This window comes from Podarcis filfolensis (assembly GCF_964270895.1).
Source record: "Podarcis filfolensis genome assembly, chromosome: 7".
Classification (NCBI taxonomy): Eukaryota; Metazoa; Chordata; class Lepidosauria; order Squamata; family Lacertidae; genus Podarcis; species Podarcis filfolensis.
The window spans coordinates 69,765,930-69,783,989 of record NC_139603.1 but is presented as its reverse complement, the minus strand read 5'-3'; the positions used below and the strand labels follow the sequence as shown (position 1 = coordinate 69,783,989).

Here is an 18,060-nt window from a genome sequence, read left to right as displayed (position 1 = left end):
TGGAGGGAAGAGGCTTGAGTTGAGTAGTTGCCCAATACAGGATTGTAAGGCGGAATCTTAGAGATCCAGTTTTGTGATGGGGAGTGGGGAAGTGAAAGAATCTGGAAGATCACATGCAAAGTAGCAGTTTTTCCCATCTCACAAGACTCAGAGGTGAGTGAGATCATGGACATGCCAGAGAGAGAGATACGTAAAAGGGGAACGAGACACAGCTGTTAGGAAGGGATAAAATGGCAGTGCTGAACTCAGGCTTCCAGAGCGTTTGCTGTGACAGGTGGGGGATATGGTTGCAGCTTTACGTTAGACTTTTGGTAGATGTGGTTAGTTGGTAAAAAGTCATCCTCCTGTCAAATACGGCAAGCAGTTTTAACGGCAGTGGCTCATCATCTGCCTTGAGGGCGAACACCCCTCTGCACAACCATTGATTTCCTGCAGTTTTGTGAATGCACTTGGTTTAAAAATAGAGGGGGTGGGAATCTTCCTCTTTTGGAAAGACTCTGGTGAGAGCCTTTCTGCTGAGGAGTTCTGACAACTTCCATTGCAAAATAACACACATAGTTCAAAGCCAAGGAAAATGTGAAAGGGTGAGTGTAGAGGGAGGAAAGGAGAGTCTGCCTGAGATAAAGCCATCTCCTGCAGCTGTCTACAGAAGTAGGGCATCTGAAAATCCGTGGCGTGGAACAACCTGCAAGGTCACTTCCAGACAACCTATTTACTGAGCATTCATCCCGATTTGTTTGCACAAAGTTCATAAGGAGGTTTATTCAGCATTCATTGTGATTTGTTTGTGGGGACATATACAGTGTAGCTTTAAGCAATTGTTATCCCACATTTTGGGGTGCATTTCTTTTTTACTACAAAAAGTCCAATTTGGGGGAAAGGGGGGTTTGTTGCACAAGAGTGCCAAATTCCCTTTATTTGCACAATCTGAATTATACCAGTATGCAGTTGGATCTCGCATGCAAACCCTTGTGATATAAAAAGATGACTAAAACTAAGGTGCAGTGCATACCCATTTATAGAAAATGCTGTATTATTAAACCTCACCTTGATTCTGAAAGGGCTTTTTCACAGAGGGTCTGGGCTTGGAGCAGAGTGTCACTACATAACAAAATACATAGTGTGTTCCTGGGACATCCTGAGTCATGCCAAGTAAATGTCTTACTTTAAATATTGTGAGGATCCTATGCCCTTTTAAAATGTGGTTTTGGGGGGTTGTGAGTTATTGGGTTGTTTTTATTTTAAGGTTTTATATTTATATTTTATTCTCTGAACACCCCTGAGACTGGGTAATAAAGGTAAAGGGACCCCTGACCATTAGGTCCAGTTGTGGCCGACTCTGGGTTTGCGGTGCTCATCTCGTTTTACTGGCCGAGGGAGCCGGCGTACAGCTTCCGGGTCATGTGGCCAGCATGACTAAGCCGCTTCTGGTGAACCAGAGCAGTGCACGGAAACTCCGTTTACCTTCCTGCCGGAGTGGTACCTATTTATCTACTTGCACTTTGACGTGCTTTCCAACCGCTAGGTTGGCAGGAGCAGGGACCGAGCAATGGGAGTTCACCTCGTTGCTGGGATTCGAACCGCCGACCTTCTGATCGGCAAGTCCTAGGCTCCGTGGTTCAACCCACAGTGCCACCCGTGTCCCGAGACTGGGTATAGGGTGATATATAAATTCAATAAATAATAAAATCTCATGTCACCGGTTTAAAGGTAAGTCACAGGAGCATTTCCACTCCTCAGATCTTACTCTTACTGGTTCAGATTGATTGCACTTTTATTCCACCTTATTCTACCTCTCCTCATTTAATCCCCACAACAACCCTGTGAGGTAGGTTAGGCTGAGAGGCAGTGACTGGCCCAAGATCGAGTGGGGATTTGAGACCGTTTAACTTCCAGTGATTGGTTTTAATGCTGCTTTTGCACCTATATTGTTTTCTTTGTTTTTCATATTGCATTGTTGCTGTAAGCTGCCCTAGAGAAAGACTTTTTCTTTCTTTTGAAGGACGATACACAAATATTTAGAATGAATACATAAATATGGAAAAGCAGTGTTTTCGGAATATCTGCTGCTTAGGTGAAATTAAAATGCAAAAAGCATTGAGAAGTGAATGCATTCCTAGAAAGAAATAAGCAATAAATAACCTGGTGGCCTCAACAGATGCAGGTGATGCTTGTAGCATTTTAAGAGAACAGGAGTTACAGTGGTACCTCAGGTTACAGATGCTTCAGGTTACAGAAAGAGTGCCTTGGGTTAAGAACTTTACTTCAGGATAAGAACAGAAATCGTGTGGCGGCAGCGCAACAGCAGAGGGAGGCCCCATTAGCTAAAGTGGTACCTCAGGTTAAGAACAGTTTCAGGTTAAGAACAGACCTCCAGAACGAATTAAGTTCTTAACCTGAGGTACCACTGTATAGGAATCACACCTCTCTCTCTCCCACCCCCATCCCAAATTTTGCTATTAAAAATGAGACTGCACTTTTATCTATTTTTTGGGAAATCCTTCCTCTTAAATCATTTGTAACTACTCAATGAACCGCTGGCAGTTGTGTTGTTTTTGGTTGCTTCTAAAGTATATAGTCCAATGGCAGCTCAACCAGGCGTTTCTCTGCAGAAGCTTTTTTACATAGAAGTTAATGAGAGCTAAGTGAGACCACAGCGGAGTTTCTTACCTAAAAGAGGAAAACCCTTGTTCAGCTCCAATTTATGTTTTCCAGTAGCTTTTGCTTCAAATCTGTGATTTAAAAGACCACCCTAAACACTTGGAAGTGAGCACTGCTTGTTCCAGTGGAGCTTACTTCCAAGGAAGAGTTTCTAATGATTGCTGCCTTTTTTGCAATTCCATGTTTTCCTTAGACTTCAAAGAACTCAGCGGAATCTAAAATTTGCTGATTTCAAAACAGCCATGGTGACAGTTTGCATCATTGTTTCATATTCTTTCCAATACAGGACGATCTCAGCAAAGACTCACCACCAAGCCATCGACTTCAACATATTTGAAGGCATGGTCTGCCATGGGGTAGCAGTGGTGACCATTTCGCGAGGCAAAGTGGTTTACCAAAACGGCGTGTTCCACGTTGCAGCCGGAGACGGGAGATACGTTCCCCGTGAGCCATTCCCTGAATATGTCTACAAACGGATCAGGCAGCGGGATCAGGTGTGTATGATGATAGTAATTCTGTAAGTCTTTATGCATAATATGATTGTAGGAATCTCTCTCCTTTGACTAAAAGTACAGCACCACCACCAGGAGGGCCCTGCAGCCACTCTGGTGCTGATAAACATGCATAGGTTTAAAAACATAGAATTTCTTACTGTGGTATCTCAGCAGGCCTCTGTTCTTAACTATTTAAAGCATGTTTTTGAGGACAGTAATATCAAGTCATAATAAGGAGTGTGGCTTAATGAACAGAGGGCTCGTAATGCACATAATGGTGTGGGAAAGGGAGAAGAAACATGTGGCAAGGGAACATGTACAGGAATCATCACGAGGCCATATGAGCTGAGATCTTGTACACAAATCTAATGCAGCCGTAACTTTGGCTGCACGACAACAGATCTCTTTTTTTCTTTTAATTTTAAAATAACCTTTATTATACAACAATTTACATATAACTTAGACAGTGCAATACAATACATACAATCTCCCATTTAACATAACACACTTTTGACTTCTGATTCACCTCATTGTATGCCTTTCATTATTATTTTATTTTTCCATTATTTAACATGAAAGTTTTTGCTATGTAATTTCTCTGTGTTTCAAGATTCAGTCTGGGTCTTTCAGGAGATTTGCATTATCACAATAATGTTTAATGTATTCTTTAAATATTATCCAATCTTTAATAACTTTCTGCTTTGAGTTTCCTCTTATTCTCACAGTCATTTTTGCAAGTTGTAAATACTCTATCATTTTCTCTTGCCAGTCCATTTTTGTGGGGATACTTCGCCTTTCCAATTATTTGCTATTAAGATCCTAGCCACTGCAGTTGCTTACATAAAAAGGGGTCTGATATTTTTTTAAATTTCCATGGACATAGCTGCAGGGGTTTTTTTAAAATGAGAATTTGAAAATCTTTTTGAGTTTGTTATATGTAGTATCCCACAATTCTCTTATCCTCTTACAATCCCACCACATGTGCCTACCCCATTTTTACATCTCCAACAGACATCTGAGCTTTTCTTGTACACTTGGCCAGAGTGAGGTACCATCTGTATAACATCTTCATCCGTTTTCTCTAAAATTGTAACATGCGGTGAACCTTATGTCTTCCCTCCAAAGCCTTTCCCATTCAATCATATACAGGTGAAACTCGGAAAATTAGAATATCGTGGAAAAGTTCATTTATTTCAGTAATTCAACTTAAAAGGTGAAACTAATATATGAGATAGACTCATGACATGCAAAGCGAAATATGTCAATCTCATTTCTGATGAGAGCAGCTTTTGCATCTCATTTGGAAACCAAGGACCCAGAGTCTGGAGGAAGAATGGGGAGGCACACAATGCCAGATGCTTGAAGTCCAGTGTGAAGTTTCCACGGTCTGTGTGGATTTGGGAGCCATGTCACCAGCTGGTGTTGGTCCACTGTGCTTCATTAAGTCCAGGGTCAACACAGCTGTCTACCAGGAGATTTTGGAGCACTTCGTGCTTCCTTCCTTTTCCACGATATTCTATTTTTTCAAGTTTCACCTGTATATATTGTGTCCAGTATCTTGAGCCCAGCGTACCATAACCAATTTCACCTCCTCCTCCTTGACTTCCCAGTCAAGGAGGAGGTTGTACATCTTTGATAAATGTTTCCCTTTGGGCTGAATTAAGTTCTGTTCTAACCTAAATGTTTCTTCAGCGAACCCTTTTTGTTTATTCATGCCTAATCTTTCATTAATTTGGAAGTATTGAAGCCAATCAAATATATACGAAATTCTTTAAAGTGCTTTAATTTTGATTTGTTACTTTTCTCTTCTAATAGCATGTTGTACGTTGCCCTTCATATTTTTCTTCTTCACAGCTAAAGCTTCTATGGGTGAGGTCCACCAGGGGGTTTTAGGTTCTAATAGTCCTCTATATTTACTCCATATTTTATATAAAGATTTTCTTATTATGTGGTTTAGAAACCCTTTGTGGACTTTCACCTTATCATAGGCTAGGTAGGCATGCCAACCATAGTGGTTGTCAAAACCCTCTATATCCAGCAAGTCTGTATCTTTTAGTATCATCCATTCACGGATGCAGGTCAGACCTGCTGCCTCCTGGTATAGTTTGAGGTCTGGTAGGGCAAAACCTCCTCTATCCTTCCAGTCTATGAGCAGTTTGTTTTATTCTAGGTTTCTTCCCATTCCAAATGAACCTTGAAATGTCTCTCTGCCAGCTTTTAAAACAATCCATTCCCCTTAAAAACGGAATGGTCTGAAATAAAAAGACAACAGGACAACAGATCTCAATGCGGCCAGGAAGTCTCAAGCAATGGGGCATGGGGACGCATTAAGACTGCTGGAAAGAGGGTGGATTTTTGCTGCTCAATGCAGTCAAATCTTATCTGTCTCCCCTCAGAGTACTCAGGTCCAAGCTTTGACAAGTCTCCAGGAGAGGGGCATTCCAAGTAAACACCCCATGAAGGTGGACTTTGCAAGCGTGTGAATTCCACCCATGGGTTTTGAACTGCTGTTGAAAATAAAGCCTGCAGGCCTGAAAATGGCAGTGTGCAATTTTGATTTTGACAAGTTTCTTGCAGGGGAAATAAAAACGAAACATGTCGTTGCAGGTTTGCCAGCCTGTTCCTGTCAAGCGAGCACCATATGTGGGCAAAGTGATTGCAGTTGCTGCTGAGGGAAAATAATTCCCACAATACAGTTCATCTTTGACATGTGAGTGTCTCATTTGGTCATTGGAAACTGACTGGTCCCAAAGCAGTTCTGGCCACACGCAAGTAGCCTGTGGGATGAAAGTCCACACCAAGGCCCTTGCCTTGACTGCATTCCCATCCTGCGCATGAAAAGTATTGTTCTGGGTGTGGGAGGGGTTCCATGAGTGTCTTTCAGGTCTGTGATTCTGCACCAAGGAGGTTTAGAATCTAGTAGAAGCTGCCATGAAGACAGCTATACTGCAGAGGAGTCACGAAACGATGGGTGCGATTCAACAAAGCCTTAAGTGATGTCCCCCTCTCCTCCCTTGCGCCCCCTAGGGGTTCCCACAACCCTCCAGAGGCGGATTTAGATGGAACTGTGCCTTTGTGTGATCAGAGCTCATTCCACTTGTGCAACAATTTAGGGGCCCATCCACAGCTGTTTTTTGTTTTAGTCACAGGTCCAAGAAGGGTTTTATTTTTGTCCCACTGCTTCCCCTGAGAAAAACCTGTTTACTGCAACATCAGAGCAAGTTTCAGTCTGCAGAAAACCCTATTCTTCCAGCTCCACCGTAAAGAGGTCTTCCTGAGGAAAGTGACAGGACCAAAAAACAAAACCCCAAACCCCCACCTCTTGGACCTATGACTGGAAATCATGGGGAAACTGTGGCTGCACACTTTGTTGAATCCCACCCTTAAGTAATTCTTATTAGCTCTTAATTCTTATTGCCTCCCTTGGTGACAGAAGTAAGAAACAGCCTCCTTTGGAAGGATTGCATCATGTTTTCTTCCTCTTGTCTCTCTAGGTCAAAAAACCAGATGAAAATAATTCTGTTCGCCCTGCTTCTGCAACCTACTCTGGAACCCTATTAGTCTGCAATTTTGATTTCTGTATGATGCAGCAGCATTTTATCTCAATTCATAAATGACTATTTTCCTCTACAATTTTTACCATTGTTACCTCTTTTGAAAGTTTACAGACAATATATTTATATAAATAAGTGCATTTATATTGCCATGCAAACCTTTTTATATGAGGACATGGAGGGGGTGAGGTTGCCATGCCCCAGTCCCATCTCTGTATTATGTAGTAATCCTCACGATTAAGACATCTAAGTGGAAAGCAGTCAGCCTTGCACCAGTCATCACAGAAGTCTCCTACTGTGATAAAGCTATTACCACAATTGTATGTGAATAGCTATGTGCTTCAGTTTGTAGGTAGATTATTGGCACTGTGATTCTTATTGTTTTGGGTTGGGATCATTGGCACGGTACCATCGGAGCTCATCTGAGGCTGATCTAACTTGCAAAAAAAAATATCAGTCTATTAGTACACATGCCCTGGTTATCACTTCAAATTAACATAATCAAGCAATTGCTTGATTCAATACAAATAAGCTTCATAATGGCTAATAACTCCCAATTCTAGAATCCTGCAGCTAGACATACCTGGGATTTAACACAGGCCACATTATTCACTGTACCACTAAGGGATTATCTACTCTGTTGTCCCACCTATGGAGATGAATACTCGGCTCCCCCTACTACTGTCCTAGTGTCTCAATCTTGGTGCCCATGAACCCTCCATCCTTCTATCTGCAAAATTTACCAGTGGTAGAAATTCACGCTACCACCATAGAAATGAAGAGTTCAACCATGGTCATGGCAAAACGCAAGTCTGGAGCAGTTTCTCTGGGGAAATGAGTTACTCACAGTCTTTGGATTTTGTAGCAAAGCAAAGGAGAAAAATAAACAAGCAACCCTCCAGGCATTCTGCACATTACATATAGGTCATACTTCAGGAGTGTCAGTGTTCCGGACCTTGCCAGTTTTGATTGCCATCCCAAGACAACTGGGTCAGGCCTTCATTAATTTTTCAAACTGCAGCTGATCTGATTTAGGGGATTTTCCCCCCACATCAAATTCAACATCTCATTCCCTTTTTAAAAAAGAGGAAGTCCTGCATTTTTAGAATGTGGGTGGAATGGGTGAGTCAGAGGGGCCTCTATATAGGCAGCGTCACTGGTGTACACAAGGATGGAGTGAGTTTGTGTGTGTGGAATGAGGTCACAGCACCACTAGAAGCAACATTAGGAAAGAAACCCAGTAATCCTAATTGGTTCAGAATAACTAAAACCCTTCGTTTCAAATTTGCATCGTTCATGTTGAGTCGAAAGCTAGAGTTCTTTCATCTGTGAAAAATAAAACATGAAGTGGAAGGTGGCTGGAGGGACTGATGACACTTGGGTGATGATAGATATATAGTGCCAGGCGGGGGGGGGGGGAGCAAATCCACCCACAGAAAAGAACATTGGCAAAGATCAGACAAAGGCAGCAGAAAAGAAAAGAGAAAGAAAGCAAAGAATTCTGAGCTCTCCTACTAGAAGATGCAAGGGAGGAGGCAGGTACAGAAAGAAATATGTGAATTATGCAGTGGTATCACTTAGGGTGTCAGACCGACAAGTCTGTACAGCTTGATGACTTCAAAGCTGAATGACAAGGTGAGAGTCAGAGGTGAAAAGTGAATGAATGTAAGAAAAATCAAATGCATCAGACCGTTTATTCACTTGTAAAACCATGGATTTCTTCATAGAGATTTTCTTTGCGTCCTTAAACGCTGCCGACTTTTGCCACCTCTGTTTGTTTCTTCCTGGAACTCCTCATTGCCTGGAGGATTGGGAACCAGAAATGTAACTGAGGAAGAGAGGAAATATAGTTATATTTACAAGTACAATGAATTTGCAGGTGCCCTCTCTACCATCTTTCTCTGTCTAGAACAAGAACGGGGGGCTAAATTCTTATGTTTCTTCTTTCCTCTCTGAAGAAGTGGGGACAGGCAAGTGGCTTAGCACCCATCTCAAGCAAGATGGTAGCTAAACATCCACTCCCCTTCATCCAAATGGAGTTTGGTGTATACATAGTTGACTCATAACTTGACATTTAACTTGTGTGATTGCAGCTTTATGCACTTGGTGGCCAATCACAAAAATTAAACGCACGCAAGTCTGATGGCTTAAAAAACTTCTTCCGTGCCAGGTTTTCCTGTGCAGAAAGAGCTTTTAATTTCACATAATTTCTCTGGGAAGGTCTCACGAGATCTTGCAGGGCTGTCAGAGATCTTGCAGGAGCCTCCCAGAGCTAGCATGAGAGACTCCCAGAACAAAGCCATTCCGAGTACAAGCTTTCATGTGGCCACTAATTTGGAAAAGCAGCAGGAAGGAAAAAAAGCCCAAGAGAACAACCTACAGGAAATTACTCCAAGAGGAATCAACGAGGGGCAAATAGGTTGCCTTTCTATCTGTCACCTCCCTCCACTCGACCAACTCAGTGCTGTTTCTTTACTCCCAACACATCCTTTCTTTGAGGGAAAAGGAAATTTCTAGACCAGTGGCAGGGGACTGCTGTGTGAGCCTAATTAGGGCCTGTCAGGCCATTTTGGGCAAACCATGTCCACCTTTACTGCACCTGCTGCTGTATGCAGCATCTGGCATTGGAAAGCAAGCTGCAACTGCGGCAAATGAATAATTGGGAAAGGCTTGCCTTCCTTTGCAGTCATGGATTGGGTTTGAAGCTTATCCCTGCTGTGGTCAGAGAGGCAAGCCCTTGTGTCCCAGCAGAAGTGGGGTTGTGCAAACAGCACCTGAAGTGAGTCCAAGCATTACTTTCACAGCAGATGTGCTACCAGAATAGCGTGGGATGTTTGGCTTCTATGGTAGTTCATAAAATCCATTAAAAAAATATATCAAGATTTCCCTTGCCCCATGTATAGGCAAAGGGAGTGAGCAAATCATCACCGTTGCCAGAAGTCACAGATAGGCATGTGCTCTGACTCTGGTTTCAGTTTGGTGGCTTCTAGGATCAAGCTTTAATATTTAGCTTCCAAGCTAGCCCCACATTCCATGCTGTTTGTAACTTACCGTTGCAAACGAATTCAGCTTCCTCTTCTGATTCCTCTCAGGGAGCTTTGATCTTCTCTTCAGTAATTTTGAGTGCAGATACTTTATCCGTTGCACGTCTGTGCTAGGATAGAATGATGTTGCCACTAGGATTTTAAGTTGCGTAAACGTAGAGACGCACAGCCCAAGCACTGTTAAAAAGAAGATGATGACACCCAGTTGGATCCAAGTTGCTGAGTGGGGAACATTTGGTCTGGGAATACAGGCATGCTCAAAGAGAGGACTGCTGAAGGAAGTCTTATTGTCCACAATCTCCCCATGGTTGAATATGAATTTGTCGGAATTTTTCTGCACAAGAGAAGTGAAAGAAAAATATTAAAAAGAAGTTGGCGTGAGCATTGCTTCCTCCTATGAAATACCTGATGCATGATGCTTCAAAGTCAGCAAAGCAGAAGCATTGCAACTCAGCAGTGAAATTCCTTCCAGGGTCTCTGTGTGTTTCAAGTCTCCTACAGGATATTAACAGTTGCTTAACTACTGAGTCAAACCTGCTCTAGGCAATTGCTTAAACCAGTAGGGTCCCTTTGACAACCAGCTTGCAAGAGATGTGTGATTTGGAGAATGCTTAAAGCATCATCATACACAGTAGCTGAGATAGCCTTAGGTACGGATGTAAGAACCATGCTGGATCAAACTAAAGCTCTGTCTGTTCAAAGTATAGGGAACCTTTGGCCCCCTAAATGTTGCTGAACTGCAGCTCCCATCATCCTTGGCTCCTGGCTGTGCTTGCTGGTGTGGATGGGAGTTGTAGTTCAGCAACATCTGGAGGGCCAAAGGTTCCCCACACCTCGCCTATTCAAACAAACACCAGTGGAGAACCAGATGCTTATTGGAAACGGACAACAGGACATGGAGACACAAAACCCCATACTGCACCCACCCCCATCGATGCCCAGTGGGATACTCTTTCAACCTGGAAAGTCCTTTAGGTATCTTAAAGATTTTCCCTTGGTAAACTTTACCTCTATAAATTTCCCTAATGTCATTTTGAAACCATGTTAGGTACGTGGCCATCGTCACATCCTGTGGCAGTGAATTCTGCAGGCGTATGATTGGGGGGGGGGGGAGGAAACCTGAATGGAGCCTATTTGGTTCAACTTCCTTCAAAAGGAACGAGTAACAAATGAGTGAATAGATATGAATGGGTTTGTTTTCACTGTCCCATTCATATCTCATTTGCCCAGAATTCACTAGACATTACAATATTCCAGTGAATAATTGGCAGCTGTCATTGTAGGCTGTTATCTCCCCTTCCTCCATGGCTGGGAACACATTTGCAAACCAGAGAAACTGTTGGTCTCGTGCACAGACATCAACCTTTCACTCACAACCACATATGTGCGCACACGCTGGAAACATACACGCAGTACAGCCACACAAACACAGGCTTAGGAAAAAAATGTATTGGCTACAAATGATGGTTTCCAATGCACTTAATCTGTTAGCGCAAGGATTTGCAATTCACCATAGACCTTGCCTCTGCTCCTCCACTTGCAGGCATCCCACATCTTCCCCCAAATCTGCTCTGGAGGGTTGGGTGAACCCCAGAACAGATTTAGTGGGTGCACACAGGGAGAAGGGACTTTCCATTGCACAGGCAAAAACCCTTGCACTAACATTCAAAGCACTACACTCAAAGGCTTATTTTAAGCATAATTTCAATGGGAGTAGGGGGGCAAATGGTCCCTATGGGCCCCAGAGAAGACCTTTGTGGGTGTACCCATGAGACCACATTATGACTTTCACCCTGGAACAATACAGCACTTGGGGCATTCTGGGGAACCTCCCCAAAAGCAACCACCACCACTAGAGTAGTAGGGCATTGCTAACTCCATCACACCATATTGCAATTTCCTTGCAATATCTGGTGGGCCACAGAGCACTGGATTAAATGGACCCTTCCCAGCATGGAAATTCTTCCAAGAGTATCATCCAGCCAACCTGATACCCTCCATACATTTTTGACCACAACTCCCCTTAGTCTGAGTTAGCATGGAGAAGGGTTAGGGATGAGGGAACATGTAGTTGAACAACATAGGAACCATAGGATTGTAGAGGTGGAAGGGACCTCTGAGGGTCATCTCGTCCAACCCCTTTGCAATGCAGGAATCTCAACATGTGGTCCCCCACCCAATTGGAAACCAGACCGGACCCTGCTTAGCTTTGCAAATGTGCTAGCAGTTTAACTGCTGCACCACTACATCATCCATGCTGGTGAAGCCTGCTCTAGACTTGTGACCCAAGTCTGCAAGAATCTGCTAGATAGTTTAGCACTGGAAGGCTTGCACTCACTTTAAACACACCTGATACCTAGTAGACATGCCCTTTCATATTGATATATAGTGACTGATTCTGGTTGCTCAATGGAGATATATGGGCACTTTGCCTATGCACAGAAGCACTCTTTGTTTAACACTTCACATGCCCCAGTCCTGACGATTGGCATTAAAAACAGCCTTCTGGGATCAACGAGTTACCCGCTCCAGTTGCCTCCAATATTTTCTCAGACATTCTGTTGTTACCTTCAGTCAATGCAGCTGAAGCAGAAATGTATCTGCAAGTCCTAATTTGGGGAATGGGGATTGGACATGGGAGGGCAAAGCCTATCTTTGCTCTGTGGCTTTGACTGCTCCCTAAGATGTACTGCGTGGGAGAAATTTGAGATAGCAGTCACTGGGAATAAATACACACACATACACGGAGTTTTTGCCTTATTTCCCCCTTTGGGGAGTAAATTACCTGACACACACGTGGGAGGCAGCAAAGGAAATTTCATTGTCCAATCACACAACAGCAGGTGTTATTTAAATCCCTTCCTGTTTTGTTGTAATTGGAAGTTAAGCACTAGTTATGTTGCTGAACTCAAATACCCTGCTCTCTGGAACACCTGAGATTCTTATAATTGCTTCTTGGATAAATGGTTTCTTTAGGGGAGAGAGGAAAGTTGATTGCTCAGCACAACCAGCTCTAAGAGGAAGTAATGGGAAATTCACCTGCTGAGGAGCAAAAAATTCAACGCAAAAGGAAAGAACTTGGGCTGTACTACTAAAGCAGACAAATGTCTGGATGTCTATTAGAAATACTTTAGTTCTTGAGGGTACCAAGGGAGTGTATAAGATATATAACAGACTTCTCGGGATCCCATTTTGCAAGCTGTCCCATCTGTTTCTTTGGAGTCTGTTGGCGGGGGGGGGGGTGGATATCTGAAGTGCATTTCCTCCAGTGAAAAACTTAAACCCACAAGTAGTTACTTCACAGAACCAGTTTGATGAGATAGCAAAAACAGAATAAATTTATCACATTGAGGGAGGATCATCTGATAGGATGTCACACCAATGAGGGTTGACTCTGGCCAACCTGCCTGCATCTGCAGGGGAAAAAAACCAAAATTGGCTAACCCTTTCTATGAAACCTCGATGCTTGTTTTGCCCAATGTCAACCCAAGTATCCTGCTCCTCCATCTCTGCATTCTGCACTGTACGGAAAAAAAGCTCTAATTCATTAACCATATCTTTAGAGCATCCTTTCTCAACCCTGGGTCCCCAGGTGTTGGACTACAAATCCCATCATTCCTAGCTAGCACAACCAGTGATAAGGGATGATGGGAGTTGCAGTCTAACAACACCTGGGGACCCAAGGTTGAGAAAGGACGCTTTAAAGGAATGGGTTGCAATTCAGTGACAGAGCTTGCAAAACAAAACAAAACCTTGTATGCAAAAAGTTACAGGTTCAATCCCCATCATTTCCAGATAGGACTCATGCCTGCAACACAAGAGAGCTGCAGTCAGTTCAGTGTTGGCAATATTGAACTAGATGGACTACTGGTCTGACTCAGCATAAGACAGTTCTTCCCCCTCAGTTCCAGGTTTGAGGGGGTGGCGGGCAAAGTGGCATCCAGTGGGTCTCCTCTTCTGCCAGCTCTGGAGGTTCAAATCACAGGAGCAGCACTAGGCAGCTGAGTTTAGCCACCTGTTTAATTTCCCAAAAAGCCCTAGAGCTGGGCTGAAGATATTGTGGGAAATTGACATGGCAACTAGAAAATTGGGGGGGGGGGAGTAGGCAGAGCAACAGCAGCAGCTGCAAGGGAGTTCCAGGTCCTGATGCCAGTCTTGCATTAGCCCCATAGCACTATCCCCAAACACCTATTCCGAGCTTGAGGATAATTCCCTCTTGTCCCCGAATGGCAATCAGTTCAACCTGGCACACTAAAACATAGGGCAGATAAGTATAAATCCCACTTGCATCAGCTGACGGGGTTAGATAAGCAGAGGGGTCCTTCTGCCAAGCTCTCCTGGCTCAGCAGGCCACGTACCAACCTCCCCCTTCTGCCAGACCTAAAAATGATTCGGCAGCCAGTCATTGAAATCTTGTACCTTCCCATGCCATGTTACTAGCAATCTTTTAAACTGGAAATGACAGGGATTAAACTGGAGGTCTTTGGCCTTTGCTGCAACAAGACACCCAAAAGAGGCCTCCCAAATTTTGCACTTCTGTTTGCTCCAGCCACACAGAGCACTCAGCATAACCAACGTTCCAATCTGCCTTTTGCTGTTTTGTCATTGCTTTATACGCACAGGCTTTTTAAAGCCTGCGCCGTTCCACCACCCAACTTCATTTTAAGGCCTTCTGCGCTGTGTTTTAGCATAAGTTTACTCTGCAAAAAACTTGTATCTAAAGCAATAAAAGCCCAAGAAAAGTGCTGGTAACTGTAGCTAAGTTACTTACATGGTAATACAATTTCAAATGGACCTCTAGCTCAGGGAAATCTTGGAGATGCTTGCTCACTGAAAAAATGAGCCAGTAAAGCAAATAATCTACTGCTGCAAAGAGAGCCCAGATGCAAAGGTTAGCAAGCACAGGGAGAAAAAAGCGTGCCGTGCATTTCCTTTCTTTCTGGGTCTGGCAAAAGGATGGAACCATTGTGTACAGCTCTCTTTCTTCTTTGCTGAGGGGAAGGGCGCAGAGCTTCCTTTGCTGCCGCTGCCGCTCATCGTAGCGAATAAACGCTTTCGTAATGTAAGTATTCTTAAACTTGATGTTGTGGGGACTCAGGAATTTCCTCATGAAGTGTAATGTCCCAAGAACGATGAAAAGAACCCCCAGCAGAGGGAGCACTTTCTTGCCCAGGTAGGGCGGTAGGGCTAGTATGGAGGAAATCTGCCTGGCAACGTTCTGGATGTGGAGCCTCGTCTCACTCAACCTCAGCTTCAAGCCTTCGTCCGAAACGGCGTAAGACACATTCAGCTTGTCCTTCACTGACACAACGTCTTTGAACGGGTTGCCCAAGATCTTGCTCTGATTGTATATCCACCGTATCGCTTCGATGTAGCGGCCGAGGAAGGAGAAACGCTGTGATTGAAGGATGCAAGTGATGCTGTCTACCAGCTGATTTAGGTTGTGGAAAATGTTTTGGATATTGCCTGCTACCACTGCCCCAGTCCCGGCAGCGATCAGGGCATTCCTTCCTTCGCGCAGGCCACAGGAAAGGAAGAAAAGCGCAGCAAAGCATCGCAGGTGCCTGGACAGAAACAAACCCATGGAAAGGGCAATCCAGAGGAATGGGGGTGCGACTGCAGAGAACGTGGGGTAGTCCGCTAGGAAGGAATACCCTGCTAGGAACAGGAACACATTCACCATCAAACTGACGGAGCTGCAGATCGCAAACAGGCACGACCGGCCCTTCCAGCCAGACTTCTTCTTGCCCACAAAACGTGTCCATATGTGCTGAGCAAATGCAGCAAAAGAAGTCATTTTCTTCAAGGGTCTGGAGATCCAGTAATGGTGACTGGGGATGGAAACAGATAGATGCCAAATTTATCTCTTAAGCAATTTGTGGAGGTTATGCTTTATTCCTCAAAACTGAAAGACCTACCAGCACAGTTCTCATATATCCAGGCGATCTGCACTAATGACATGATATCAAGCTAATTTCAGCTAAGCAGGAGTTGAATAGGCAGCTGACATCTTGGAGGCAAGAAAGGAGCACTACGTCCAGGGCATTTGGGCATCTTGCATGGTGATTCCTCAGACTGTCTGACTCTCTTCTCCTTGGGGCCTATCATGGGGGTTCACTGACCCTTTTCGAAGGGGTGGCTGTACCCTGCAGCTGAAAGGATGGTGCAAATGGTTGTTTGATTACTCTGCCACTTAATCCAGGTTGTTGTTCAGTGTAAAAAGAAATAAACCAGAGGGAATTACGTAATTCAACTCAATACATTCAATAGTAATTTTTTAAAGCCATATTTACTACTTCCAAATGCCACTGGGACAATCAGTCCATCTCTTTTTATTATAAAATAAAATAAATGCATTTAAGAGACATCAGCTACATGGTTTATATTTCACCAAGCAACACAACTCCAGCTTTCACTTGTTACTTGGCTCCCATTGTTTCCACATAACAAGTTTTCTCTAAAGAGGCAGAGCTGATTTATATGCATATTAGTTTTTTTAACACAACACAATCAATCAGATTCTAATTAAATAAGATAAACTTTTCCAATTTTGTCCTGTAATGAGAGTCTGTTGCCTTAACAAATACTATTTTATAAGGATAACTTTATCTTTTGTTTTCAGCTCAGACACAGCAGGTTCCTAGGAAGTGGGGTGGATGTTTATACAGACACAGATCTTAAGATTATTAATATACTTCCCATTTGTGGATTTTATCATTATTCATGTGCCTGTATTACTATCTGCTGTGGCTCCAAAACAGAGATGAAGGAAGAGTAGGAATTTTCCAAAAGATTACACCCTGGAAATCAATGGACCTTGAAGAACATCTTTCCCCATACCATCTCTCCTCCCTCCCCACCCCAATTGCCTGTTCAGAGTATCATTAGTGAAGGAGTTAATAATAGTGGTAGGCTGGAACACCACATTTTTCTGTAGCAGCCCAGAGACTATAAGAAGGTGCACTCCAAACTTGGGAAGCCCATCAACGCCTCTCTCTTTTGTCCTTGGCTTTGACTGAAGGCTAAACTAATTTACATGGCAAATCACGGTAAAGGCAGCCATTTAACAAGATGGTGTCCTCCTGGTTTCTGTACAGCAAATGTCCCTAAGGTTTTCTCCCTGTTCTTTTATATGCATTTTCTACCTATGGCGTATGACAAGGCCTTCTTGGTGGTGGCTCCTTGTTTGTGGAATGCCCTTCCTAGCGAGGTGCATCTGCCTGCCACATTAACAACTTTTAGGAGGAATTTTTATAAAGTTCCTGTTCACCCAGACATTTGATGGCTGAAATATACTGTTTCCAGCAACCTTCACATTAGCCTGTATGCACTGGTGGTAACTTGTCTTGAACAAATAGTTACCCATGTTGCTGCTGCTCCCCTGAATGTGTTCAAAGGCCCCAAGGTCCTGCAACAAGCAAAACAGCCTCGTTGGCCAAAACAGAAGCATTCTCTCAGCCCCTGATTAATCATGCAATCCTAAGCACACTTACTAATAAGTCAGCCCGATTGAGCCTATTGACTTATTTCAGAGGTAACTTCATTTGTATTGCAATGCATGCCTGCAATCCTATGTATGCTTACTTTGTAATAAGTATATTGAACATATTGGAACATATAGGTTGGGACTCTTAACACCAGTATAGAAAAGGGGGGGGGGGGAGAAGGAATGTTACTCTATACATTTCTGGCAGTACCTTGATGCTCAAGTATCTTTTTGGAAAGGCTACTTGACGATGCACTCGGCGAATCCAATTTGTAATGGATATGATGCTGATGCCTTCGATCCTTTTGGTCCCCTGCATTGAGACTTCTGAATATTCTTGCACCTCCTTCCTTCTACTTATTCATAGCTGGACTCAGCTTTGTACCCTGTAACCAGCAGCCAAGATTCTTGTTGTTTGTTGTTATTGATTAAAACTATATTATAAAACAAACCACATTAATACTCATTGCAGCCTGCTTAAAAAGCATAATTCTCAAGATTTACTTACAGATTCTCCTGCAAGGCACATTACGATTTTTTCATGGAGTGGTGCTTCTTGATTGTGCGGGGAAGGACTGACTAGTGCTGCAAAGAAGTTTATGCTGAATCACCCCAGCCGTTCAACCCACCCACCCACCTAATGCGTCAGACCATTCTGAGATGGCTCTTGTTTTGATGACGATAAATGTGACTGAAACAGAATGTGGGTAAAATGGGGAAGTTATTTGCATTAAGAACTGTGGCCGATCTAGGTAAAATTCCTTGGCATAATGATCTCCACTTACAAATAAAAGATAATGTTCAGAGTGCCACATGAAGGT

The 18,060-nt window shown here is 43.4% G+C and overlaps 2 protein-coding genes and 1 long non-coding RNA gene across 9 annotated transcripts in view; 2 read left to right on the top strand and 1 right to left on the bottom strand.

The window, feature by feature from the left end:
* Positions 1-6,788, top strand: part of DPYS (dihydropyrimidinase) — a 44,711-nt gene extending 37,923 nt beyond the window's left edge. Inside the window, exons 8-10 of the mRNA XM_083621739.1 lie at positions 2,948-3,155; positions 5,763-5,865; positions 6,650-6,788. Coding sequence (XP_083477865.1) covers positions 2,948-3,155; positions 5,763-5,837 — 283 coding nt within the window. The 3' untranslated portion in view covers positions 5,838-5,865; positions 6,650-6,788. The remainder of the gene's footprint in view (positions 1-2,947; positions 3,156-5,762; positions 5,866-6,649) is intronic.
* DCSTAMP (dendrocyte expressed seven transmembrane protein) overlaps positions 3,561-18,060 on the bottom strand; it is a 45,373-nt gene continuing 30,873 nt past the window's right edge. For 4 of the 7 annotated variants that reach the window (XM_083621741.1, XM_083621740.1, XM_083621743.1 and 1 more), the window contains 4 exons: positions 17,451-17,625; positions 14,525-17,161; positions 9,761-10,087; positions 3,561-8,537 (listed from right to left, as the gene is read on the bottom strand). In XM_083621741.1, the coding sequence (XP_083477867.1) occupies positions 8,454-8,537; positions 9,761-10,087; positions 14,525-15,550 (1,437 nt within the window). In that variant the 5' untranslated portion in view covers positions 15,551-17,161; positions 17,451-17,625 and the 3' untranslated portion in view covers positions 3,561-8,453. The remainder of the gene's footprint in view (positions 8,538-9,760; positions 10,088-14,524; positions 17,162-17,450; positions 17,626-18,060) is intronic. The other 3 variants (XR_014549922.1, XR_014549924.1, XR_014549923.1) reach the window with 3 other exon arrangements.
* Positions 10,095-17,690, top strand: LOC310766022. The gene is made up of 2 exons (XR_014549927.1): positions 10,095-10,447; positions 10,568-17,690. It is a non-coding gene; the product is annotated as an uncharacterized lncRNA (long non-coding RNA).